The sequence below is a fragment of the Somniosus microcephalus genome, chromosome 8 (assembly GCF_052327205.1).
Source record: "Somniosus microcephalus isolate GS21.2 chromosome 8, FLI_Smic_1.0, whole genome shotgun sequence".
Classification (NCBI taxonomy): domain Eukaryota; kingdom Metazoa; phylum Chordata; class Chondrichthyes; order Squaliformes; family Somniosidae; genus Somniosus; species Somniosus microcephalus.
The window spans coordinates 61,544,206-61,570,739 of NC_140994.1; the positions used below are offsets into that span (position 1 = coordinate 61,544,206).

Sequence of the window (26,534 nt, forward strand, 5' to 3'; positions counted from 1 at the left end):
TTAATATAAAATTCAATCATATTATGGTCACTTGTCTCTAAAGGCCCCTTTACCACAAGTTTATTGATTAGCCCTTTCTCATTACACAGTACCAGATCCAGAATAGCCTGTTCCCTGGTTGGTTCCTTCTCATACTGATCCAGGAAACCATCTCGCAAGAATTTGTCTTCCACACCATTAGTGGCCATTTGATTTGCCTAGTCCCCCATGATTACCGTATTGCCCTTGTTGCATGCACTTCTAATTTCTTGATTGATACTGTGCCCTACATTACCACTACTGTTTGGTGGCCTATATACAACTCCCACCAATGTTTTCCTCCCGTTGCTGTTTCTTAGCTCCACCCAAACTGATTCCAGTTCTACATCACGATCTGCCGAGCCAAGATCTTTCATCTCTACCATACCGATCTCATCCCTTATTAACAGTGCTACGCCACCTCCTTTTCCTTTTTGTCTGTCCTTCCTAAATGTTGAGTAACCTGGAACACTCCATTCCCAGCTTTGGTTACCCTGCAACCATATCTCTGTAATGGCAATTACATCATACCCATTTACTTCTATTTGTGCCATTAATTCATCCACCTTGTTGCTATGTGCATTTAGATAAAGTGCCTTCAACTTTGCCTGTTTAATATTTTTCTGCACTTTGACCCTCTTTACTGTTGGCCTTTTGTTTCTGCTCCCTATTAGTTTTGCTGACTGCTTTACTAACTTGCACTTCCAGCTTTGTTTCTCTCCATTCTGAGCCCATAATTAGTTTCCCAGTGTCACAATCTGCAACAGTGCTTCTACTTTTACCAAGCAGTATTGTCTTGACAATAATAGTGAATGGTTCAGCACTTTGGTGCTGTAAGGTTACCTGAAGATGCAAGTCCTCCCAAACGCTACCTCAGACCTTCTACTTGTATGTTATACTTGCAAAGCATTCAGAGACCTAATGAATGAGCTTTGTAAACGTCCTTCCTGTATAGTATACATCATGGCGTTCTCTATTCTTGGATTTGAAGTTCAATCTCTACATATTGAGATCCCAGATGGCCTGCTCCTTCTTCCCCAATCTGATTTGATATGCAACTTCCTGTTGTGTTGTTTCAATACTATGTAATACCTTGCTCTTGGTGCTGCCTCATCTGGACAAAGATTTGGTGAATAGCCTAGGTTTTCTTATACAGCATAGCAGCGAAGCACTGTGACTTCTCGCTGTACAGTTTCCTTAATAGTCAGTGCCCCACGTGATTTCCTCCGTGGATTCAATTCAATTCAAATCGCTTTATTGGCATGATAAGGTACATCTTATGTTGCCAAAGCATCGAAAAACATTTATGGTTGAACATATAAACGCAGATCTATTCATATCTTATATATATAAATCAGTACTTCTGTCATTCTGTTGATCTGTCTATCTGTCTGTCATCACGTGTGCGTTGCGGGTATGCACTCGAAAGTTACAGGGCGTACCTACGCGCGCGTTACCTCCAAAGAAAGCTTACGCTTCCGAGACGGTTTTAAGCGTATTTACGTTTCGGCCGGGCTAAAATTGCGCCCGTGGTATCCCAAAAACCTTCAACATTCCGCTCATTAGCATCTCATTATCCGCTCATTAGCGACAGAGTGACCTCGAGCTCGACCAATCGTATGCCGGGTTGCTGGCGTGTGCCGCCGGGCCAATCGGTGCGCGTGTGGCCGGGCTTTATCGTTCTGAACCGAGGTGAGTCGCCGCCATCTTGATTCCAAACTTTTCCTTTTTCCCGCTTTCTGCGTCTTAAAAAAAAACGTTGCTTTTAAAACACATATTGTTTTAAAAAAAAATGATTTGGAAAGTAATTAACTTATCTAATCTCATTAATTTTCCTACCTTTCCCCGTTTTTCCAGGTAGGCCTAGAAGCCTCGGCGTCTCCTCCGCACCCACGCCCGAGCTAGGCACCTCCCGGCCCCACTCGAAGGCTGGAGGGCCGAGCCTCAGCCCAGCGCCACTAGGGTGCGCGCGCAGCAGGAGTTGAGACGTCTCTCTCTGCCGGGGCTTGCTGAGCGTCCAGCGTTACCCTGGCAACGGGCGCAATCGGCGGTCTTCACCTCGGGGGGGGGGGGGGGGCGCCCGCCGCCCTCCCCCGCCCTCCCCCGCCCTCCCTCTTCCCTGCCCTCCCTCTTCCCCTCCCCGCCCTCCCTTCCCCTCCCTCCCCCCTCCCCTCCCTCTCTTCCCCCCCCCCCCCCCCCCCAGTCGTGCTCTCTCTCTCTCTCTCTCTCTCTCTCTCTCTCTCTCTCTCTCTCTCTCTCTTCCAACAACAACATGCCCTCGAAAAAGCCTCGGCACCGCCGGGCACTTCAGCTAGTATTGTATAAACAGATATATCCCTGAGTGTATATAAATATACATTTGTATATACTCTTTTCTTAGGTGTACTGTGATATGCCTATCAATTAGTCCAATAAAAGGCGACGAGTTAAGAACGTAACTGAAGGTTTTTATTGGCTAAATAACAGAGCCCACCCTCGTGGGTGATCCGATCCAACAGGGAGGAATACTAGCCAGTCAGCTACCTTTATACCTGGGCAGGTAATGGGCGGAGTCGGAGGTGGTCAGCCCAGGTATAACAGTGCGACAAGAGGCGACCTCGTGTAGTGATGTGACAGTGAGAACAGTGAGAACAATATACAGTGATAACTATAACAGTGGTTTACCACATTCACCCCTTGTTTAGATTAGAGTCCGGCGGGGTGAAGTGTATTACCAGCTCTGGTATGTCAGTCTGTCCGGAGGCTTCGTTAGCCTCTCCGATCGTCGCAGCGGCGGTGTTACATTATCCGGTGTTAAAGCTGGTGTCTGCGTAGTCGGCAAAGGCTCGTGGGGTTCCGGCATGCCGTCTACCTCGGCTGGACTCGGGGGGTTGGGAGGGGGGGGTTGAGGGTGCGAGGTCTCGTAAGGAGACAGTGTCCTCCCGTCCGTCTGGGTAAGCCACATAGGCGTACTGGGGGTTGGCGTGCAGGAGGTTCACCTTCTCGACCAGGGGGTCCGTTTTATGGGCCCTCACGTGCTTTCGCAGCAAGACGGGTCCCGGAGAGGTCAGCCAGGTTGGTAGGGTGGTTCCTGTAGTCGACTTCCTGGGGAAGACAAACATTCGGGCATGGGGGGTGGTGTTAATGGCAGTGCAAAGTAGTGACCGGATGGAGTGCAGCGCAATCGGGAGGACCTCTTGCCAGCGGGAGGTTGGGAGGCCCTTAGACTTTAAGGCTAAGAGGGTGGCCTTCCATACCGTCGCGTTCTCTCTTTCCACCTGGCCGTTCCCTCGGGGGTTGTAGCTGGTGGTCCTGCTTGCTGCAATACCCCTCTCCAATAGGAACTGACGGAGTTCCTCGCTCATGAAGGAGGCGCCCCGGTCACTATGTATATAGTTCGGGAACCCGAACAAGGCGAAGAGTTTGTTCAGGCATTTAATGACCGTGTTACTGGTCATGTCTGGGCAGGGGAAGGCAAAGGGGAAACGGGAGTACTCATCAACGATGTTGAGGAAGTACACATTACGGTCGGATGACGGTAGGGGCCCCTTGAAGTCGATGCTCAGACGCTCGAAGGGGCGGGTGGCCTTGATCAGGCTTGCTCTGTCTGGCTTATAGAAGTGCGGTTTGCACTCAGCACAGATCTGGCAGTTCCTGGTCATGGTCCTGACCTCCTCGATGGAGTATGGCAGGTTGCGGGCCTTAATGAAATGGTAGAGTCTGGTGACTCCGGGGTGGCAGAGGTCATTGTGGAGGGTCTGAAGTCTATCACTTTGCGCGCTGGCGCATGTAATGCGTGAAAGAGCATCAGGGGGGTCGTTCAGTTTACCGGGCCGGTACAAGATCTCATAATCATAGGTGGAAAGCTCGATTCTCCACCTCAAGATTTTGTCGTTCTTGATCTTGCCTCTCAGCTTGTTATTAAACATGAAGGCAACCGAGCGTTGGTCGGTGAGGAGGGTAAATCGTTTGCCTGCCAAGTAGTGCCTCCAGCGCCGTACTGCCTCCACAATTGCCTGGGCTTCCTTCTCGACCGACGAGTGTTGGGTCTCGGGGCCCTGTAGGGTCCTTGAGAAGAAGGCTACCGGCCTACCCTCCTGGTTAAGGGTAGCGGCTAGGGCGAAGTCGGATGCATCGCTCTCCACTTGGAAGGGGATTGACTCATCCACTGCGTGCATTGTGGCCTTGGCTATGTCTCCCTTAATGAGGGAGAAGGCCGCGCACGCCTCTTCCGTGAGGGGGAAGGATGTGGTTTTCAGGAGGGGTCTGGCTTTGTCCGCATAATTGGGTACCCATTGGGCATAGTAGGCGAAAAGCCCCAGGGTTCTCCTAAGTGCTTTTGGACAGTGGGGGAGGGGTAGCTCCATGAGGGGGCGCATTCTTTCGGGGTCGGGGCCGATGACTCTGTTCTCTACTACACAGCCAAGGATGGCAAGGCGCGCTGTGTTAAACACGCATTTCTCCTTATTGTAGGTGAGGTTCAGCCGTTGGGCCGTACGGAGGAATTTCTCCAGATTCACGTCATGGTCCTGCCGGTTGCGGCCGCAGATGGTGACGTAATCGAGATAGGGGAAAGTGGCCTGTAGTCCGTTCTGGTCAACCATCCGGTCCATCTCCCGTTGGAAAACCGAGACCCCGTTGGTGACACCAAAGGGGACCCTAAGGAATTGGTAGAGGCGGCCATTCGCCTCGAAGGCGGTGTACTGGCTGTCCTCCGGGCTGATGGGGAGTTGGTGGTAGGCCGACTTGAGGTCGATGGTCGAGAATACGCGGTATTGTGCAATCTCATTGACCATGTCCGATATGCGGGGGAGGGGGTATGCGTCCAGCTGGGTGTATCTGTTTATGGTCTGGCTGTAGTCGATAACCAGGCGATTTTTGTCGCCGGTCTTGACTACCACCACCTGGGCACGCCAGGGGCTGCTGCTCCCCTCAATAATGCCCTCTTTCAGGAGTCGCTGCACCTCAGAGCTAATGAAGGCTCTGTCCCCAGCGCTGTACCGCCTGCTCTTAGTAGCGACAGGTTTGCAGTCGGGGGTGAGGTTAGCGAACAGGGAAGGTGGCGGTACCTTGAGGGTGGATAGGCTGCAGGTGTTACGCGGTGGGCGGTTTAACTTTCGCTGGTTGTCGACTGTGAGTGGGGGGAGGGGTCCACCGTATGCTAGGGTTACACTTTGGAGGTGGGATTGGAAGTCCAGCCCTAGTATGACGGCAGCACACAGCTGGGGGAGTACGAGGAGTTTAAAATTTTTATACTCTGTCCCTTTAACCGACAATGTCACGACACAGTAGCCGCTGATGTCTGTGGCGTGCGACCTCGATGCCATCGAGATGCGGCTGCGCGTTGGCAGGACGGGGAGGGAGTAGTGGCTCACCGTGTCTGGGTGGATGAAGCTCTCCGTGCTTCCGCTGTCGAACAGGCAGGTCGTGGCGTGGCCGTTGACTTTGATGTCCATCATTGAGCTGGCCAGGTGGTGCGGGCGGGCTTGATCCAGGGTCACGGAAGCTAGGGTGTAGATGAGCGCGTCGTTGTCATGACAAGATGGCGGCGAAGATGGCGGCCCCCGTAGTTCACATGAGGCTCTGTTTAAATCGTTTGCCCCGCACAAAGATGGCCGCCCCTGCTGTTCCCATGAGGCTCTGCAGGCTTCGGCTGCCCCGCACAAAGATGGCCGCCCCTGGTTTTCCCATGAGGCTCTGCAGGCTTCGGCTGCCCCGCACAAAGATGGCCGCCCCCAGGGTTCGCATGAGGCACTGCTGGCTTCTGAGGATTTGCTTCTGCAGGCCTTGGAGAAGTGGCCTTTCTTGAGGCAGGTTTTGCAGGTCGAGTTTTTGGCTGGGCAGCGCGACCTCGGATGCTTCTCCTGGCCGCAAAAGAAGCAGCCAGCGGCCCGATCAGGGTTGCCTGATGTCGGGGCCGGTACCGGGGCTAGCGGGCCCGGTCGGATCCGTGATGCAGACGCTGAGGTAGGTCCCGGGGGCAGCGCTGTGAAGGGTGGTGGGGTGGGGGTCGGGCCCGAGTCCCAGGGTCGCGAATAGTACCTGGCAAACGCTTCCTGGTCTTGCTGGGTGGCCTCTAGGGTGAGGGCGAGGGCTTCGGCCTTGTCCAGGTGTATGTCCTTAGCTTCAAGCAGTCTTTGCCGTGTGTAGTCGGAACGTAGGCCTCTCACCAAGGCGTCGCGGACATTGTCTTCCATGTTCGCAGTAGCCGTCACCGCTTTAAAGTCACAGTTCCTGCCGAGTTGTCTCAGCGCTCGTGAAAATTCAGCTATCGATTCTCCTGGCTGTTGCTGGCGAGATCTTAAGAGATGCCTAGTGTACATGTAGTTTACCGGGCTCCGGTACTGCTGTTTCAGTAGGTTGATGGCGGCGTCGTCGTACGTAGTCATGTCCTGGATGAGTGTATATACTCTCGGGCTCGCTTGGGCTTTCAGGACTCTTAGTTTGGATCTCTGAGGGACGACGGCTTCCTCCAGGTACGATTCGAAGCAGTCCAGCCAGTGTTTGAAGTCGTTGGCTGAGTTTGGTGCCTGTGGGTTTAGATCCAGGTATGGTGGTTTCAAGGCTTGCAGCCAAGCCGGCTGGTGTGGCCCGTTGTCTGGAGGCTGCTGTTGCTGTGCTGCTGGGTGAGCTCCTTGCTGTTGCTGTTCATTATCAGACATCTTTAAAATTTAGTTAATAAAATTGATATGCCTATCAATTAGTCCAATAAAAGGCGACGAGTTAAGAACGTAACTGAAGGTTTTTATTGGCTAAATAACAGAGCCCACCCTCGTGGGTGATCCGATCCAACAGGGAGGAATACTAGCCAGTCAGCTACCTTTATACCTGGGCAGGTAATGGGCGGAGGTGGTCAGCCCAGGTATAACAGTGCGACAAGAGGCGACCTCGTGTAGTGATGTGACAGTGAGAACAGTGAGAACAATATACAGTGATAACTATAACAGTGGTTTACCACATACTGGTTGTCCCTCTGTTTATGGCAAGCCGTAACATAGTGTGCCGCTAAGGTTACATAGTTTCTCGGTTCCCCTAGTAGGTATGGGAGTTTTTGGTCGTCATTCAAATTTCTGAATTCAGGGCATATTTGTGTGAATTTTTGGTAGAAATTCTCCCTGATGCCCTGATATTTTCCACAAGCTGTGAGGAAGTGCATCTCTGTCTCCACCACTCCCTGACTGCAGTGAGAGCATATCCTGTCCTCTCTTGGCAGCCGGGTCTGTCTGTCTGCCTTTTTCGATGGCCAGGCTATGTTCACTAAGTCTGTACCTTGTCAAGGTTTTTCTCAGTTTGCTATCCTTTACCATGGTCAGGTATTCAGCCATGTTGTATTGTCTGTTTAGGGCCAAGTAGCAATTGAGTTTGTTTTGGGTTTTTGTTGTTTCTGCCCAGTATGACAGGTATTTTTCCTTTTGCTTAGTGACAATTGTGTTGGGTCGAATTCTCTGTGCTACGATGTCACTCTCTTGTATGTTGACGTTGGGCTTCAATTACTAAGGAAGACCATGCCAAGTATTCTAACATTCTTTTTCATTTGTAGTTTATCCAACTAAAAAGCTTTTGAGCAGAACTCGTTATTGTGTTAAATTGTGTTAACTTGTGCTTTTTCCCCCTTTTGCCTTTTAGTACTAGAAATGTACAGCAAAGTGAGAGAACAGATGAAGGCCAAAAGGTAGTTTGAGTTTCTGTGAACTAAAGTAATTTTCCATTGCAATTTTCCTTAACAGTGGAATGATGGGATGCAGCATATCATCTTTACTGAGATGTTATATATGTGTATTTTTTTCTGATTTCCATTTCTGAACAGCATTCGATTAAGACGGTACTGTGACAAGTTAATCATTATTGATATACAAGAGTGCGAAATTCCAATTTAGATGTACGGCACTTTTACATCGATTATTTTCCCTTCGTGACAAATGCTGAGCCTTTCTACCTGGATGATCATTTTCATACACCACATCATAAGCTGCCACTAGTGACAAATTAAGAGTCCTAACTATCTGTCTGATTTGAAGTATGCAAAACTACTCCCTCAGTGACCAATCAGGCACCTGATCTATGCTAATAAATATATTATACACTGGCGACAGTAAAGGACAGTAAGTATAGACTAAAACTGTGACCACACTTTACCAAGGCTGAACTGTTTTAATGTGATTTATCAAATTCAAAAATGCTTTTTTGTGCCAAATTGATGCAACAAACCACAGAAGGGTGAAAACAGGCATGATACCTCATTGAGTCAAAAAGTATCAAACTTCACTGCATTACTGTAGATGGATTAATAACGTCAAACAGGCAAAGAAGACAGTGGATTACAAGGAAATAAGATCCATATCACAACAAATGAAAAACATGTGTAGAAAAATACTTTGTTGGCTTGAATGCGCTACTGCTGAATGTTGCCGTCTACTCCATGAAGGAGACAGTACATCAAAGCCTGCACAGCCTGGTAAGTATGCAACAGTGCTTTGTAAACCTCCTTCCTGTATAGTATACATAGTTGGAAAGCTTTATGCACAACATGTACCATGTTAATGTAAAGCAATTCCTTAGTTGGATAAACTGTATAAATTATTCTCAAACTCTCTGGCATTTGCAGTAGTCCTTCTCTTTTCTAGTCCAAGGCCATTAATAGGAGTGTACCCTTCATGTTTCCACAGATGAAATGTCTTCATCTATTCCTGAGCCTGCCCTCACCTTGGAAGGCATGCTAAATCCCTGGCTGAGGAGGAATGAACATCAGGCATGAAAGACATGGCACTTGGGGAATATATTCCACATTGTGCTGCCAAATGGCAGGATCCTCTGCAAACCTCCCCTGTATAAACTGCAACAGCAGATGAGGGGATGTCTCTACCATCCGAGACAGATGCTGGCCCTTCAGTACCCCACCACTATCCCAGAGCTGCAAAAGGAGGGCATGGACCTGATTCATCAGTCCCGTAAAGAATGCCCATGCTATTGTGTAGTCGGGTAATGCCCAGATACACACTTGCAAGACAGAAAAGCAGAGCTAATTGGCTCTCTGATCCATCTGTTCACCACATTGCTGTGAAACCAGCAACCCTCCTTCCTGGGGATGTTGCCATTCAGAGCTTCCTTGAGTCCTCTGATGACTATGCCTTAGTGATTCTGGAGTCAGAGTTCAGTTCATATCTGCCTAGGATTCCCATTTTCAACCCCACCCCTACCCAAATCCAGAGTATCATAATGGAGGATCCTTACAATGCCAGATTCTGTCAAAGTTTGGCTACCAGTGTTTTGTAAATCTGTACGCAGAACAAAATTACAACTTCTTAGCACAACTCGTACTAAGATATTACACAATTAGAAAAATAATAGTTTTATCAGTTTCACATATTCACCCAGTAGTGTCCAGAATTAGTATAGCTTTGCACAGAAATTCCTTTGTTTCATTGCAGCATTTTCCATTATTTACACTTACTACCACAGATAACTGCATTGATATGTATATTTCTTTCTAATTAGAAAAGGATAGCGACTTGTAATATTTTTCTTATTTAAATAAACTTTTTTTTAATTTACTTTTGTCTTCAATGTATCTTCCTTTTCTGTGCTAGTTCTTCTGTCCCAGTTCATATATAACACTTGCAAAATAACATCCAAGAGACTGGCCATCTGTGGAACTCTTATCCTATGGGTTCTGCTGGTAATTTATTCATGTGTAAGAGGTCTTGATTTGACCAATTTAAAAAAAAAAAAAAAAAAATATAATAATAATAATTTACTTCCTAATGGCAGTGTTGCATTTGCATCTATGTTCAATAATGCTTATATCTAATGAGCTAAAAATGGTACACTGCATATATTGCAGTACATACTATCATGGGTAAAATTCTTATTTCATGATGCTGACATGTATGTTAGAATAGTCTGTATTTGTTTTAATTGGCACATTCTGATAAATAACGACATTACTGGTGTACATTAAGATCAGATACAAGTATAATTTACAATGCCAGTAAAGTATGCCATATAATTGTTTGACATTCGGAGTGGGTCTAATATTCATTGTCTCTTCTATGTTTATCTTCTACCACCCCCCACTCATTTTCTACTAGTTTAAAGAGTTTATCAGCACGTTAAACCTGCATTGGAATTTCAAACTGGTGTTAACAACCAGAGTATCCTTAACGCCTAGACTGCTATTTTCCACATAGCAATAAATTGGCATGAAAGTTACCAACCATTGGGTTATTGCCCCATAACATTTCTGGCAATATAGAAATGAAAACTAGATACAGCTTGCAAAGCAAGAAGTAATAACCTGAACATCATTGGAGCTGCAAGGAAATAATCATTACGTTTCAGTGATCAATCATGGCACATTATAAATGAATTTCAAAATTAAACAGGTGTCCTTTTTCCTTGTGCTTATCACATTACAATGTGTCTGCACTCATTAATATACCAAATGATGCAGTATAATGCATGTTACACTAAATGTGTGTGCCACAGCTGTGCCTTGCTAATAGATTAAACTACATGATTTAATGAGACCACAACTCAGTATTTTAGGCTTCAATCATGTAATAATTTTCTGAAATGATTGATCACCATAATTACCGTAAACATCATATAACATTGCATCAAACATGATTAGATTATTTTGTTAGTACTGTTGGATTGCAACTCCACATTAAATGCAGGGAAACCGTGAAAAATTGTATTAAATGGAAGACTTTTCAAAATCATTTGAGTCTATTTTTAAAAAATCATTCCTGGGATGTGGTCGTGGTTGACGAGGCCAGCATTTATTGCCCATCCCTAATTGCCCTTGAGGTGGTGGTAAGCCACCGCCTTGAACCACTGCAGTCCGTGTGGTGAAGGTACTCCCACAGTGCAGTTAGGAGGGGGGGGGGGGGGGGCGGGGGAGTTCCAGGATTTTGACCCAGTGACGATGAAGGAACGGTGATATATTTCCAAGTCAGGATGGTCTGTAACTTGGAGGGCAACTTGGAGGTGATGATGTTCCCATGCGCCTGCTGCCCTTGTCCTTCTAGGTGGTAGAGGTCGCGGGATTGGGAGGTGCTGTCGAGGAAATCTTGGCGAGTTGCTGCAATGCATCTTGTAGATGGTACACACTGCAACCACGGTACGCCAGTCATGGAGGGAATGAATGTTTAAGGTGGTAGATGGGGTGCCAATCAAGCGAGCTGCTTTGTCCTGGATGGTGTCGAGTTTCTTGAGTGTTGTTAGAGCTGCACTCTTCCAGGCAAGTGGAGAGTATTCTATCACACTCCTGACTTGTGCCTTGTAGATGGTGGGAAGGCTTTGGGGAGTCGGGACGTGTGACACTTGCCACAGAATACCCAGCCTCTGACCTCTTGTTGCCACAGTATTTATGTGGCTGGTCCAGTTAAGTTTCTGGTCAATGGTGACCCCCCAGGATGTTGACGGTGGGGTATTAGGCAATGGTAATGCTGTCAAGGGTCAATGGTTAGACTCTCTCTTGTTGGAGATAGTCATTGCCTGCCATTTGTGTGGTGCGAATGTTACTTGCCACCTATTAGCCCAAGCCTGAATGTCGCCCAGGTCTTGCTGCATGCAGGCATGGACTGCTTCATTTTCTGAGGAGTTGTAAATGGAACTGAACACTCTGCAATCATCAGCAAACATCCCCATTTTTATGATAGTGAAGGTTATTAATGAAGCAGCTGAAGATGGTTGGGCCTAGGGCACTGCCCTGAGGAACTCCTGCAGCGATGTCCTGGGGCTGAGATGATTGGCCTCCAACAACCACAACCATCTTCCTTTGTGCTAGGTATGACTCCAGCCAGTGGAGAATTTCCCCCCTGATTCCCATTGACCTCAATTTTATTAGGGCTCCTTGATGCCACACTCAGTCAAATGCTGCCTTGATGTCAAGGGCAGTCACTCTCACCTCACCTCTGGAATTCAGCTCTTCTGTCCATTTTTGGACCAAGGCTGTAATGAGGTCAGGAAACGAGTGGCCCTGGCGGAACCCAAACTGAGTGTTGGTGAGCAGGTTATTGGTGAGTAAGTGCTGCTTGATAGCACTGTCGATGACACCATCCATCACTTTGCTGATGATTGAGAGAGTAGACTGATAGAGCAGTAAATGGCCGGATTGGATTTGTCCTGTTTTTTGTGGACAGGATATACCTGAGCAATTTTCCACATTATCGTTTGGATGCCTATATTGTAGCTGTACTGGAACAGCTTGGCTAGAGGCGCGGCTAGTTCTGGAGTCTTCAGCATGACAGCCAGGATGTTGTCGGAGCCCATAGCCTTTGCTGTATCTAGTGCCATTTCTTGATACCACGTGGAGTGAATCGAATTGGCTGAAGACTGGCTTCTGTGATGGTGGGGACCTCTGGAGGAGGCCGAGATGGATCATTCTCTCGGCACTTCTAGCTGATGATGGTTTCAGATGCTTCAGCCTTGTCTGATAGCTAGATAACAATGTAAACCTTAATTAATTTTTCATTGAGATTTTGAGCCTCACTCCTTTTACTTACACTTATGTATTCCTGGCAAAATGTTTCTACCTGGCAAAATGTTTCTACATTTGCAGATGATCCAGAGCATGTAAACATTAGGACCCTAAAGTTCCTGTGCCTAGGAGGATGATACTGGGGACTACGTCAAACAAGTGGACCAGAATTGGGCTGGGATTTAGTTGTGCCAGGTCTCTCTTCCTTTCTTTCCACAAGGAAACATTCCAACATGAGGGAGGTGGGGAGTTTCTTGTGCCTGGGTCCCCCTTCTCTGCTCAAGCCACTGAATGAGGCAGGACTGGAGGGATGACATCATCCTCCAGAATTCCTGCCAGTTCTGCCTTTCTTGCAGCTAATGGTCTTGATGTGGAAGTAAGCCTCAATGCTGGGTTCCTGGTGGGATTGAGTGCTTTCTATTAGGAAAGTGACAACTGTGAATGTTCAAGTATTTGTTTCTAATTCAAATCTTTGGCCAGACATGCCCCCTCATCTCTCTCTCCACCCCCCCACCCCCCCCCAGATAAAGTAGCATGGTGGCGGTCTGAAAATACTGCCCTCCCCCCCCCCCCCCCCCCCCCCCCACACGTAGCAGACGCCTGGAGAGCACGGTCAACGGGGTTGACCCCTGGGTCAGTAGTTGAAGTGAAAAACGGTTTAATCAGCAATTTAAATTCAGAAACTCAATGCAAGTTGATCAAATGATTGCAAACTAGGAAGGGCAGCTGATTTTGCTGAAGCAACTCAAAATAAAAAATGAGTTGGAGAAAATATGGAAGTAAAGTACTGGATATAGGAAGGAAAAATGGACAACCTATGGCCTAGAAATTGGACGTACAGGCATAAAACAGGCACCTAAGTGTCCAATATGGCAGGCAGTGCCCTTTCGACATAAAATGAGGAATTTGGTTAGGGCTCCTCCCTAGCTATCCAGGGTTGCGCACCTGTAACATCTGTTTCAGGCCCCCTTTGTAAAACTGGTCAGTTTCTTCAAGCGCTTAGCAGTTAAACCAGCAGTCCTAAAAGGGACCACTGGAGTGGGGGGGAAAAAACACTAGTGAGCGTAGTCTATAGGCCTCCGAACAGTGGCAACTGTTGGATGGAGTGTCAATCAGGAAATAGTTGAGGCTTGTAATAAGGGAACATCTATAATTATGGGGGATTTTAACTATCATATTAATTGGACAAATCAAATTGGGCAGGGCTGCCTTGAGGATGAGTTCATTGAGTGTATTAGGGATGGGTTTCTTGAGCAGTATGTAACTGAACCGACCAGGGGGCAAGCAACCTTAGATCTGGTCCTGTGTAATGAGACAGGATTAATTAAAAATTTCCTAGTAAAGGATCCCCTTGGAATGAGTGACCATAACATGGTTGAATTCCATATTCAATTAGAGGGTGAGAAGGTTGGATCTCAAACAAGCGTGCTAAGCTTGAATAAAGGAGACTATGAAGGTATGAGAGCGGAATTGAGTAGAGTGGATTGGGAAAGTAGATTAAAGGGTAAGACGATACATGATCAGTGGTGTACATTTAAGGAGTTATTTTACAACTTCCAAAAGATATATATTCCACTGAGAAGAAAAGGGTGTAAAAGAAAAGACAGCCATCCGTGGCTAAGTAAAGAAATTAAGGATAGTATTCGACTAAAAACAAGGGCATATAAGGTAGCCAAATCTAGTGGGAGGATAGAGGATTGGGAAAACTTTAAAAGACAGCAAAAAATAACAAAAAGATTGATTAAGAAAGGGAAGATAGATTATGAAAGTAAATTAGCAAAAAATATAAAAACAGATAGTAAGAGTTTTTATAGTTATATAAAAAGAAAAAGGGTGGCTAAAGTAAATGTTGGTCCCTTAGAGGATGAGACCGGGAAGTTAATGGTGGGAAATATGGAGATGGCAAAAACACTGAATATTTTATCAGTCTTTACAGTAGAAGACACTAAGAATATCCCAACACTGGACAAACAGGGGGCTAAAGGGGGGGGGAGGAGCTAAACACGATCAAAATCACTAAGGAAGTGGTACTTGGTAAAATAATGGGACTCGAGGCGGATAAATCACCTGGACCTGATGGCTTACATCCTAGGGTCTGTAGGGATTGTGGATGCATTCGTAATAATTTTCCAAAACTCCCTGGACTCAGCAAAGGTCCCGGCAGACTGGAAAACTGCTAATGTAACACCCTTATTTAAAAAGGGCAGTAGACAGAAGGCTGGAAACTATAGACCGGTTAGCCTAACATCTGTGGTAGGTAAAATTTTGGAGTCCATTATTAAGGAGACAGTAACAGGACATTTGGATAATCATCATTTAATAGGACAAAAGTCAGCATGGTTTTATGAAGGGGAAGTCATGTTTGACAAATTTGCTGGAGTTCTTTGAGGAAGTAACATATAGGGTGGATAAAGGGGAACCAGTGGACGTAGTGTATTTAGACTTCCAAAAGGCATTTGACAAGGTGCCACACTAAAGATTATTGCTTAAGATAAAAAATCACGGGATTGGGGGTAATATTCTGGCATGGATAGAGGATTGGCTATCTAACAGAAGGCAGAGAGTTGGGATAAATGGTTCATTCTCAGACTGGCAATCAGTAACTAGTGGTGTTCCGCAGGGGTCAGTGCTGAGTCCCCAACTCTTTACAATCTATATTAACGATTTGGAGGAGGGGACCGAGTGTAACATATCAAAGTTTGCAGATGATACTAAGATGGGAGGGAAAGTAGTGAGTGAGGAGGACATAAAAAACCTGCAAGGGGACATAGACAGGCTAAGTAAGTGGGCAGAGATTTGGCAGATGGAATACAATACTGGAAAGTGTGAGGTTATGCACTTTGGCAGGAAAAATCGTAGAGCAAGCTATTATCTTAATGGCAAGAAACTGGAAAGTACTGAAGTACAAAGGGATCTGGGGGGTCCTGATGCACGAAACTCAAAAGGTTAGTATGCAGGTGCAGCAAGTGATTAAGAAGGCCAATGGAATGTTGGCTTAAATTGCTAGGGGGATGGAATATAAAAATAGGGAGGTATTGCTTCAGTTGTACAAGGTATTGGTGAGACCGCACCTGGAATACTGCGTACAGTTTTGGTGTCCATACTTAAGAAAAGACATACTTGCTCTCGAGTCAGTACAAAGAAGGTTCACTCGGTTAATCCCGGGGATGAGGGGATGGACATATGAGGAGAGGTTGAGTAGATTGGGACTCTACTCATTGGAGTTCAGAAGAATGAGAGGCGATCTTATTGAAACATATAAGATTGTGAAGGGGTTGGATCGGGTGGATGCGGGGAGGATGTTCCCGATGATGGGTGAAACTAGAACTAGGGGACATAGTCTTAGAATAAGGGGCTGCTCTTTCAAAACTGAGATGAGGAGGAACTACTTCACTCAGAGGGTGGTAGGTCCATGGAATATGCTGCCCCAAAAAGCTGTAGAAGCTGCATCATTACATAAATTTAAAACAGAAATAGTTTCCTAGAAGTAAAGGGAATTAAGGGTTACGGGGAGCGGGCAGGAATTTGGACATGAGTCTAGGTTCGGATCGGTCATGGCCCTGTGGGTAGCGGAGCGGGCCCAGGGGTGTAGCCTGATCCTGCTCCTATTTCATGTGTCTAATTCTGTTAGATTCAGGAGATGGTTCTGTGATAGTGGATTGGCGGTTAGGATCAGATCAGCCATGATCTTATTGAACGGTGGAGCAGGCTCGAGGGGCCGATTGGCCTACTCCTGCTCCTATTTCTTATGTTCTTATGTTCTCCTGGAAGGTAAGTTTTTAAACTTCTTTTTTTTTACTTTGGAGCCAGGAGGAGTTATCTTTTCTCTTCCTTCCCCTTCCCCCCCCCCCCCCCGGGACTCTGCTGAGGGTCTTGGCTGACTCAATTCGCTCCCACTCCATCTCTGGGGTTTCAACTGGCCTCTGCAGTTTGCCAGTAATAAACAAATTAGGCTGGTGGATAAATTTGCTGTGGTCATGCTGCCAACCTCATTGGGTGCATGTAGCGTGCGCAGCACCGAGATCGCACCCCCAAATCTAGCACGATCCAATTTCTAGGCCCATGAATGGTGTTGAATTAGCTAAGGTTGACGTTGAAGGAGACCTAGCAATGTTGGTAACCTTGGTGCTCAACGTGTCCAAAAAATGCAGAGTGCTAATCAACAAAGCCAATCGAATGTTGAACGGTATAGCCAAAATACAAGTCAGAGGCGTAGTGATCAAACTTTATCGTGCTCTGGTCAGATTGCACCTTGATTAATGTGGGGTCGCCAAGAAACAAGTGCGACATTCAAGCACTGAAGGCAGTGCAGGAAAGAGCCACACAGCTGATCCCCAGTGTTAAGTCTGAGATGACACAAAAAACTGGTGTAACTTGGGCTTTTTAGTCTCGAGGTATGAGATGTGATCTTAGAGGAAAATTAGATAGTAAATAGTATGGAAAAGGTAAATCTGGAAAATTACTTGAAACTAGATTTTGAGAGCCAGATTAGGCGACATGGGTTTAAACTTGTAAAAGGAAAATTTAGGACTGATATCAGGAAGAGTGACCAATATAGGGAATGGGCTTCTGGATAGAGTAGTGGAGGCTAAACCCCTGGAGTCATTGAAGAAACAATTGGGTACTGTAATTGGAGGACCTTTGCGTCTTTCCGGATTGACAAACTAAGATGGCCTTCATGATCTGTAATTTCCTCGTGATCTAGTGCAGCCTTTGGAATGCGTACGTGCTATGAAAACCTGCCTCTAACTAAAGTTACACTAAAACTGCACTTTTAAATGTTTCAAATGAATTAAAATTAATGTTGTATTAAAAAAGCTCCTGACATGAGTAGTTTTGTTAATGTAATAATATTTGTGCCAGTGTATGAACTGCAACTTGCAAAAGGTGGCTAGCTCAGGAAGACGGTTGTTCCCCTTGAGCTGCTGGATCGTTAGTTTTCAAAATTGACAGCCGTTACTACACTGACCCATGATGGCATCAAATTAAAATCATCTGATCAGCTTATGTCCTATCTAAGCATCATGTTGTGTTTGACCAAAATTGTTGTTAAACATGTTTTTCAACATAAAAATCTAGTACCCAAACCAATACAGTACCTGTAAGTAGAATTCTATTAATTTTTTACGTAGAGATGCTTTCTCCAAAAAAGTAAAAATGGTCAATGATATTGTAAAACTTTTAGCCCAGTGGAAGCCTATTATGAACTTGTATTTAATGGAGTGCAATTAGTAAAAATAAAACCTGTAAGTGGGTAATATATAAACTTGTCTGTCATTAAAAAATCATTATGAGGCTGACATAAGGATTTACTAAAATTGGGTTAGGGAGTCACTTGGGTTAATGGCTTATGATACAATATATAAATTATTCATAACTGGTGATGCTGCTGAACAGCTTCAGGCAATAAACTAACGTTTCCAAAATGATGAATCCTATTTGAAGAGAACTGCTTCAAAAGGTGATGTGTTTTTTAGCTGAAGTAAGCAGAGAATAACTTTTGTTAAAATATTGATTCTAAATGCCATTTAACAGCAGGACTGATTGGGAAACAACTTTGCTTTGGCTTTGTTAAAACTAAAATCTCTTTGAATAATTCAAGTATGTCCTACAAAACTACTATCATATTTTCCTTTGTTTTAAAATGTACAGCCTTAATCTGAAGAATAATATGCATGTGCAATGACACACTGGTTTGTTTAATGGGTGAAAGCTGCACACAAATCACCAAGGTTCTATTGAGCATTTACATAAATTATGCTTCATAGCTTTTGTAGATAAAACGACTGTGATAAATTTGTTGCTGTCGATGGCATTTATCAACATTTGTGACCGGTGTTATCTTGTTACGGTATTGCTTGAGCTGATAACTTCATGCCAGTTTGTACATTTTATTTCAGCTAAAAAAAATGCAATATTTATTTTAAATCTTGACCTGCAGTTGACCTGCAAATTAAAAAGGACTCAAATTTTATGAGAACAGATGTTAAAAGGCCAAGGTCTTGTTCTGCAGACAGATATAATTAGAGAGGGGTTGCAGAATGGATTTGAGATGGATTATGTATGAATGTTGATCTCTAAGTCGGTGCTTTCCAGATGATCTAACAGTGCAAAGATAAGCTGATGAGTATAATTTGAATAAAACTGTTTATATGACTTTGATGCTATTATGAATTTATCTTCTTGAAGCTGCATCATGTGGTGCATTTTGGGCATTGCTCTTTTCAAAATGTGATAAGGGCATAACCTAACAATGTACCATGCTGTATTGGTATTAGACAAAATAAACTGCCTTAAAGTGCACTAGATCCAATGTCATCAGGGATAAAAGTTCTTCATTTGAGCTCGAAGCCTCAGCTTATAATCATCATATCATAAGGGCTGCTACGATTATAAGTGAGCCCAAGCTGTTTGAACGTGCCATACTCCTAACACGAGCTTTACTGGATAACCTGATTGTGGCACATTGCTTGTATAAAATCACTCCTTTAGCACTGAAGATAAAAGAATTTAATCAACATTTTTGTCAGCAACTTTTATTTAAAAAAAAAAAAACACATTTTCCAGAAGATGTTTCCCAAATATAAAGACAAGCACATAGATTGAATGTGTGCTGTGTATTTTCAGGCGTAATAGAAAGAAAAGAAAAAAATTAAGACAAAATGTCATATTTTGAGCTTTTGTATAAATACTATGGCCCAGAAATTCGGGTCGGGGGCTTCCCGCGGGTGCAAGCCCTCAACTTGCACTTACCTAGCGCGCCGGCCGTTGAGCTGTGGGCCCACGTGGAATTCCGATCCTGGTCCAGCTGCCGGCGCGCAGTGCTTGCATATCCCAGGGGCGCAGTTAGTTCGATGCGTCCCCTGGGATCACGTGGGCCATGGGCAGCCAATCGGAGCAGGGAATGCTCCATTCATAAGTCTGACAGGAAGTGCTGTCAAGACTTATACAGGAAACTTTGTGCTATCTGGCACCGACTGGACCGAGCTGTCGCCGTTCCCTCAAAACTGCCGGACACTCCAGCGCTAATGTTGAAAGATAAAGCTTCTGAACTCCGTATCTGTCAACAAACCCTGCAGCTTCTAAACAGTCCAAGCGTCTCTGTAGCTTAGCAACAGCTTCAGCAGAGCTTGACTCTTGAGGAAAAAAGCAACGAGAAAAAAAAACTAACGAAAACTGCACCTGATTTTTGCCGGTGGCTCGAGCATTCCAGACAGTTAGCCTCTGGATAACACACACAGTTTCCTGTAAACACTACGGCCCCAAAATAGCACTAAATCTTCAAATACATTTTTTTTTTTTAAATCACATTTTAAAAATAAACTATAAATTACATGAAATAACTATTTTAAACAATTTAAATTTTTGAAAAATAAATTTATTTTCTAACGGGGCTAAAAATAAACTTACCTTGCTTTAAAGTATTTAAAAATAATAAACCTGTGGAAAAAATGTTTTAATTTTAATTAATTCACCACTTACCTTGTTAAAAAGCAAGCCGTACGCCTGCTTTTTACATTTCTAACTTCTGCAGGCTTACGTTCCCGGGAAAACCTGTTAATAAATTTTTTTTTTAAAAACCGAAGTTCAGCGCGCACGCGCAGCCTCCCCCACGCACGCATTCGACCTCTGAACCTCTTCGTTCAGAGGAACGGAAGTGCCGGTTTCCCGCGCATGCGCAGTGCATGCAGGAAACCGGCACTTCCATTGGGCCTACGGGTGAGTACCCCATGCGTACTCACCCGTGGAGACCCGAATTTCTGGGCCAATATCTTTCCATATGTCTTTATAGTTTGGGTAGACTTTTTTCTCCATTGTGGAATGTCAGATAGAAGTTATGACCGCTGGAACATGAATCAAGAAAAAAGTCATTTACAATATTTTCTCGTTGAGATACCTATACAGAACTTAGAGGGCTCAACTATTAACATATTCTCTAGGATTTCTGTCTTGAGAAGAGAAAAGTGAAGAGAAATTTGACATGAGTTTGTAGAATTTTCTGATGAGTTGCAAACAGATACAGAATTCTAGAACCATGGGCATAGATTCAAAATGAGGCAAAAGGAAATAAATAGGCAATTCAGACAAAATTTCTTTTGGAAAAGGATGATAGCATATGGAACAAATTACCATTGCATTTAGTTAAGCAAAAACTTTTTAAAGGGTTTCAAAAGGAAAATAGACAAGTTCCTGGCATCTGAAAGAATTCATGGTTATTGATATTCTTTAAATGACAAATATCTTCGCTAATAGGGATGGGCACCCTAGAGGGACTGATGCCTGAAATGTTATTTATTATGTAGTCATTGAACCGATGAACAGTGCAGTGGCCCAATGATGTGATTTTTAATTCTTAAATTTGTTTTTATTGATATTACACCAAATAGGATTTCTATAGTGAACTGAGTATGATTTGATGCAAACTGATGCATATATTTGGTTTTATTTCAGATATTATTCTGCTTTGAAAACTATGGAACTTCTAGAAAATACCTATCTACCCCAGGTTTATCAGTATCGTTTCTGTCAGATCATGACTGAAAATATTCCCAGGCTGCGAGAAGAGATCAAGGAAATTTCAATGTCAGATTTGAAAGATTTTTTAGAAAGTATTCGGAAACATTCTGATAAAATAGGAGAAATGGCCATGAAACAAGTGAGAAAATATCAAATTAAGTTTTTAATACTAGTAGCATCTAATTTTTGCTATTTTCTTTTCACAGTAGCTGTATGTAATGTGTTTTTCAAAAAAAAAAAATTAATTCGTTAAAATTCAGACAAAGTAACTTAGTGGGTAAATGTAACTCGTGGAGATATGCCGAGTTAGACATATCTGGTCGGTCTGTTAGTCAATTTCAGCCAAGGTGGGGTCACAACAGTTGGCTTAGGTGCTCAAGAACGAGATACGAAAAGTTGTCCAGTATTCCCGCTTCACATCATTATCCAGTGACTCTTGTTGGCAAGTACACATGGATAACCAGTGAGAACAGGATCTTCCTCATGATTTGATAGCTTGCTGATACTCACTGTCTAGGTTCACACATGAAAATGGCCAGCTGGGTGAGGTGCCCAAACGATGCCAACATCCATGGATCTATATCCCAGCTTTCAGAAGGGAAGGGGAAAAAATTAGTGACAGAAATAAAGACTAAATGTTGGCAACCTTTGCAGTGGAATGTTGTTTTGGAGCTAGGAGACCAAAGTTCAAATCCCAGTTTTCCATTTGGGTTTCCAGAGAGGATAAGTATTTTGGACAAGTTATCTGTGGGATTAATAGAAAACTGGACAATCCTTTTTTTGCAACACTGAAGGCTGTTTTCTGATGGTTAGATAAAAGTGTGGCATTTATGCTCCTTGGAAGATTTCTATATAAAGTCATCTATCTCAATCTTAACTGAGGAAATTGTGGCACATAATTGGAACGAGGAATTTGATTGGCTTTTTTGTAATTGTAATCATTTAATTGCTGAAAAGTCTTCAAATTTGCTCATCTTTTTAAAGAGGTAGGTGAGTTCAGGTAAAGTGCTTTCAGTGGAGAGTACCCTTCCCAGAAAGACTGTTCTGAAGAAAGAATGTATATCTCCTCCCAGGAGGGAAGAGGTTCACAACAATTCCAGTCAAAATACAGCTTCATGGAATACTAGTAAGTTGGGTTTCCTCTTGTTAGAAAAGATTTACTTAGATGCATTTTTGAGTCTTTTTCAGGCATTTTATCATTGAGGTATTTGGAGATTTACATCCATTCCAGTCTTGAATGCAATTTAGAAGCTTAATACTCAAGTCATGACTTGTACTAGATTTCTGAGTTACATTTAGCACTGAATTAGCATTCAGGTTTGGGAGAATGCTAATCCTTGTTCACTTTGAATAGTTGACTTGAGATAAATTTGTTAGATATTTTTCAGCTTATAGATCTGCCAAGGTGCTTTTGGGCTGGAAAAGATGCTAATCTTTACTTTTAAGGAGGAGATAAACAATTTTTAAAAGCAGTTATTCTAGGACAGGAGATTACTTTTTCCAAAGTAATATCCATTTAGAAGTTTTAGGCTCCTGCTTTATATTGGTAAATGATGTTATGGAATGTAATATGTCAGTCTAGATTGGCAGAATTGATACTACAAAGGTTATATTCTTTATAAAGGTTGGATTGAGATATATGATGCATCATGTTGCCATTCTGTAATCTCTGTGAATTTTAAGTGTGGGTAATCTGTAATGTTTTATGGTGTCAGGTACATAAACCTCAAGAATGTGCAGAAAACTTTTTTAAAATATAGACGTTTAACTGAATGAATGAAGTAGTTCACCAAAGCAAGTCTGTATTTAGAATATTCCCAATTGGCTTGGTATTGATGATCCACAGTCTCAACAGCAGAGAACTTTCAACAGTATTGTAAAGAAGCAAACCAATACCAGCGATGAAAGGAAGTTGCATGTTGCCAATGGTATGGTTCCTGAGCACATGGTTGAAGCAACATCAGAACAATTACAGGATGAGGAAGAAGAATATGAAGAGGAGGTAATTTTAATAGTTCCTTATTTAGACAGTGAATAAACATGGACACTCCTTGCATAACTAAATACACAAAAGAACATAATATATTTGTGATGATCAAAGTGCATTTTTCACCAATTACTTTCCATTCTGTACTAGTCTAACTGTTGCAAAAGTATAAAACGTTCAGTGTAAAAACTTGTAATAGCTATTCTCTACTGGCAGGTTCAGTGGGCAGCCTGAGCTGCAGGTTGATCTTAAGTACTTTAAATGCTTATCTTTGATCAAACAGTGGGGGGCATGGTTTCAGCAGGAATTTATAAAACTATTTTAATTTGTCCTGCCTAGCATGAATCACTGCTTTTATGTGGTGATCTGAGTAGTACTCTGGCAGAAAGTTAACAAAGTTTGATTATCTGAAGGGTGAGTTTGAGTTTGGAACTCAAATGGGGAACCTTTCCCACTAGGAGCTAAGCACTGATCTTTCTGGGCATCTTGAAGGTACAATTGTGAGATGTCTTGAATGTGTGTTCAACATTTTTTACAGTTGGAAAATTAAAGCTTAACATGTTAATTTACATTGTAGTGCAGCTAGATATTTGGTTGATGGTTAAATGCTTTGACATACACAAAATAATGCACATACTCTACAGGTTCTCACTGCCCAGGATCTAGTGGATTTCTCTCCTGTTTACAGATGCCTGCATATATACACCATTTTGGTAAGTGTTTACCAAACCAGTATTTCTGTAAGTTGATTATACATTTGTACATTGTACAGGAAAGGATATTGGTTATGCTTGCGAGATAGGACCATTTAAGAGATTTAAGAAGCTTTATAGAATACTTGCATATGAAGTAAAGCGGAAAACTGCTTTCAGCTTGAGTAGCAAGCACTGTTTTTAAACATAATTGTGTGAAAATTGAGGCAGGGAGATTCTGAATAAAAGGAATACTCTAAGATCATCTCCATAACTATGTCCACATAGTTAAAGTTCTTTAAGATATAACCAGGTTTCTGATGGATTTGTTTTCCTTTGGCTTGGAATTATATAGTTTAATATGTTTTGTATATGGAGTGTACCACTTCATCCCAATTGAGAGGCTCCTATCTGAAATATCTATATATCATAATAAACATCTTGCACTTCTTGTCTGCAAAACCTTACTTCCTGTTGTCGCACTTTGTGTCAACAACTTCTATTATAAATTTCTATGTCCACACTTTTTATGGAAAAGCCCTATGTAAACTGCTTCCTGTCACTATGTAATTACCGGCTCTGGTGCCAGATGGTGCGGTATTACCATTTTCCCACAAGTTACTTGAAATTCTTTCTGAAAATTTATCATCTGCCAATTTTTCTCAGTAACTGAAGTTACTATTGTTCAAAAGAATGGTTTAAACAACATTTCAAAAATAAAAAATTACATAATTTGCAATAATGTAATTAAATTTATCCACTGAATTATCTAAACTAATCTGATATAAGACCAAAGAAGCATTTATATGTCCTGCAAAAAGTTATAGAATCCAAACACCGCTGTAGCCATGATTAGGCAAATGTTGAGTATGTTGCCTTTGAGGAGGCATAGAAAGCGTCACTGTGGGTTCCTCATGATCTAACCTAGCGTGTCAGTCATGGGTATAAACTTGTGATGAAATGGGATTGAGAATTCCCACATCAGATTGAAAATTAATTTCCACTGATCAGAAATATTAAGGTGCTCTACAATTATTGGCCCCGTGTTGAAGAAATTCTGATTTTTCACTTGTCACCAGAAAAAAATAAACCATCCATAGTCTTGAGCGTGTTTAATTTGTAAGATCCCAGAACAAAGCGAGTTACCTTTTTAAGAAAGAAAGGCAGACTTGCATTTATATAGCACCTTTGACGATTACTAGACGTCCCAAAGCGCTTTACAACCAATCAAGTACTTTTTTTTGAAGTGTAGTCAATGTTGTAATGTAGGAAATGTAGCAGCCAATTTGTGGTCAGCAAGCTCCCACAAACAGCAATGTGTAATGACCAGATAATATATTTTTGTTCTGTTAATTGAGTGATAAATATTGGGCAGGACACTGGGGATAACTCCCCTACTGTAAATAGTCATGGTGTGGAGATGCCGGAGTTGGACTGGGGTGGACAAATGTAAGAAGTCACACAACACCAGGTTATAGTCCAACAGCTTTATTTGAAATCACAAGCTTTCGGAGCGCTGCTCCTTCTTAAGAAGGAGCAGCGCTCCGAAAGCTTGTGATTTCAAATAAAGCTGTTGGACTATAACCTGGTGTTGTGTGACTTTGAAATAGTGCCATGGGATCTTTTACATACATCTGAGAGGGCAGACGTGGCTTGGTTTAATGTCTCATCTGAAAGACTGCACCTTCAACAGTGCAGCACTCCCTCAACACTGCACTGGAGTGTCAGCCTAGATTTTTGTGCTTAAGCCTCTGGAGTGAGACTTGATCCCACAACCTTCTGACTCCGAGGTGACGGTGCTACCAACTGAGTAAGAAGATTAATCAATGATTGATGTGGGGCACCCCTGATTGACAGCCCGGAGAAGCTTTGTTCCAACTAGTTTCCTGTTATAATATAGTGATTTAGTTTTAGCATCATGAAACAGTTCAGTTGTTGATGTGGAGCTGAAGAAGTAGTGAAGGATTCATTAAGTACAAACAAACATCTGGTCCAGCTGGTGCCCTCTGTTTCTCAGCAAGGTGTATCCTTAAAATAAGATGTTGTGAATGGAATCAGCTGAGTATGTCTACATTGATCTCTGAAGCAACTTCAAAGGCTGTCTGTCATCAGCCATTTCCAGCAAATCTCTCCAGTAGCATCTGAAGATACCAGAAGTCCAAGGATCAAACCTTGGACATTCATGATCATTAAACAGGCTCAGTACTTAAACTGGCTCAGTACGATCATATGGCCTGTTTTGCACTAGGGTACAGGCCTTCCATTTGTTTATTGAAAAGCCATAGTTTGACTGTTCTCTGGCAAAAAGAATTAAAGTAGTGGTGGGGCTGATTAACTTATAAAGTACAGTAAAGAAAGGTCAAGTGGTTTTTATGAAAAAATCATGCTTTTTTAAAAGGACAACTTTTAAGAAATGTTCTTACTTTTCCTGGTTGTTTTTTTTCACTTTTGTTGAGAAACCAAAGATTTTTCTGCATCAATTTTTGTCATTGAATGGTACAGCATAGAAGGAGGCCATTCGGCCCACTGTGCCTGTGCTGGTTCTTTGGTAGAGCTATCCAATTAATTCCACTCCCTGCTCTTTCCCCATAGCCCCCTGTAACTTTTTTCCCTTCAAGTATTTATCCAATTCTCTTTTGAATGTTATTGAACATGCTTCCACCATCCTTGCAGGCAGTGCATTCCAGATCACAAGTCGCTGTGTGTGGGGGAAAAAAATTTCCTCATGTCGCCTCCGGTTCTTTTGTTAATCACTTTCAATCTGTTTGTCACCATCCTCCACCTGCTTCACGATGACATGCAAGCCGTGATCCTGACCAATGGTTCCACCACAGACCCAATTCATGTACGAACTGGG

The 26,534-nt window shown here is 43.3% G+C and overlaps 1 protein-coding gene across 12 annotated transcripts in view; it reads left to right on the forward strand.

The window, feature by feature from the left end:
- LOC147113556 (exocyst complex component 6-like) overlaps positions 1-26,534 on the forward strand; it is a 202,311-nt gene that overhangs the window by 44,853 nt on the left and 130,924 nt on the right. For 10 of the 12 annotated variants that reach the window (XR_015079227.1, XM_085994795.1, XM_085994784.1 and 7 more), the window contains 4 exons: positions 7,624-7,669; positions 20,933-21,137; positions 22,845-23,000; positions 23,630-23,698. Coding sequence is in view for 11 of the 12 variants with exons in the window: in XM_085994795.1 (XP_085850921.1) it covers positions 7,624-7,669; positions 20,933-21,137; positions 22,845-23,000; positions 23,630-23,698 (476 nt within the window). In the remaining variant the exon portion in view is untranslated. The remainder of the gene's footprint in view (positions 1-7,623; positions 7,670-20,932; positions 21,138-22,844; positions 23,001-23,629; positions 23,699-26,534) is intronic. The other 2 variants (XM_085994785.1, XM_085994786.1) reach the window with 2 other exon arrangements.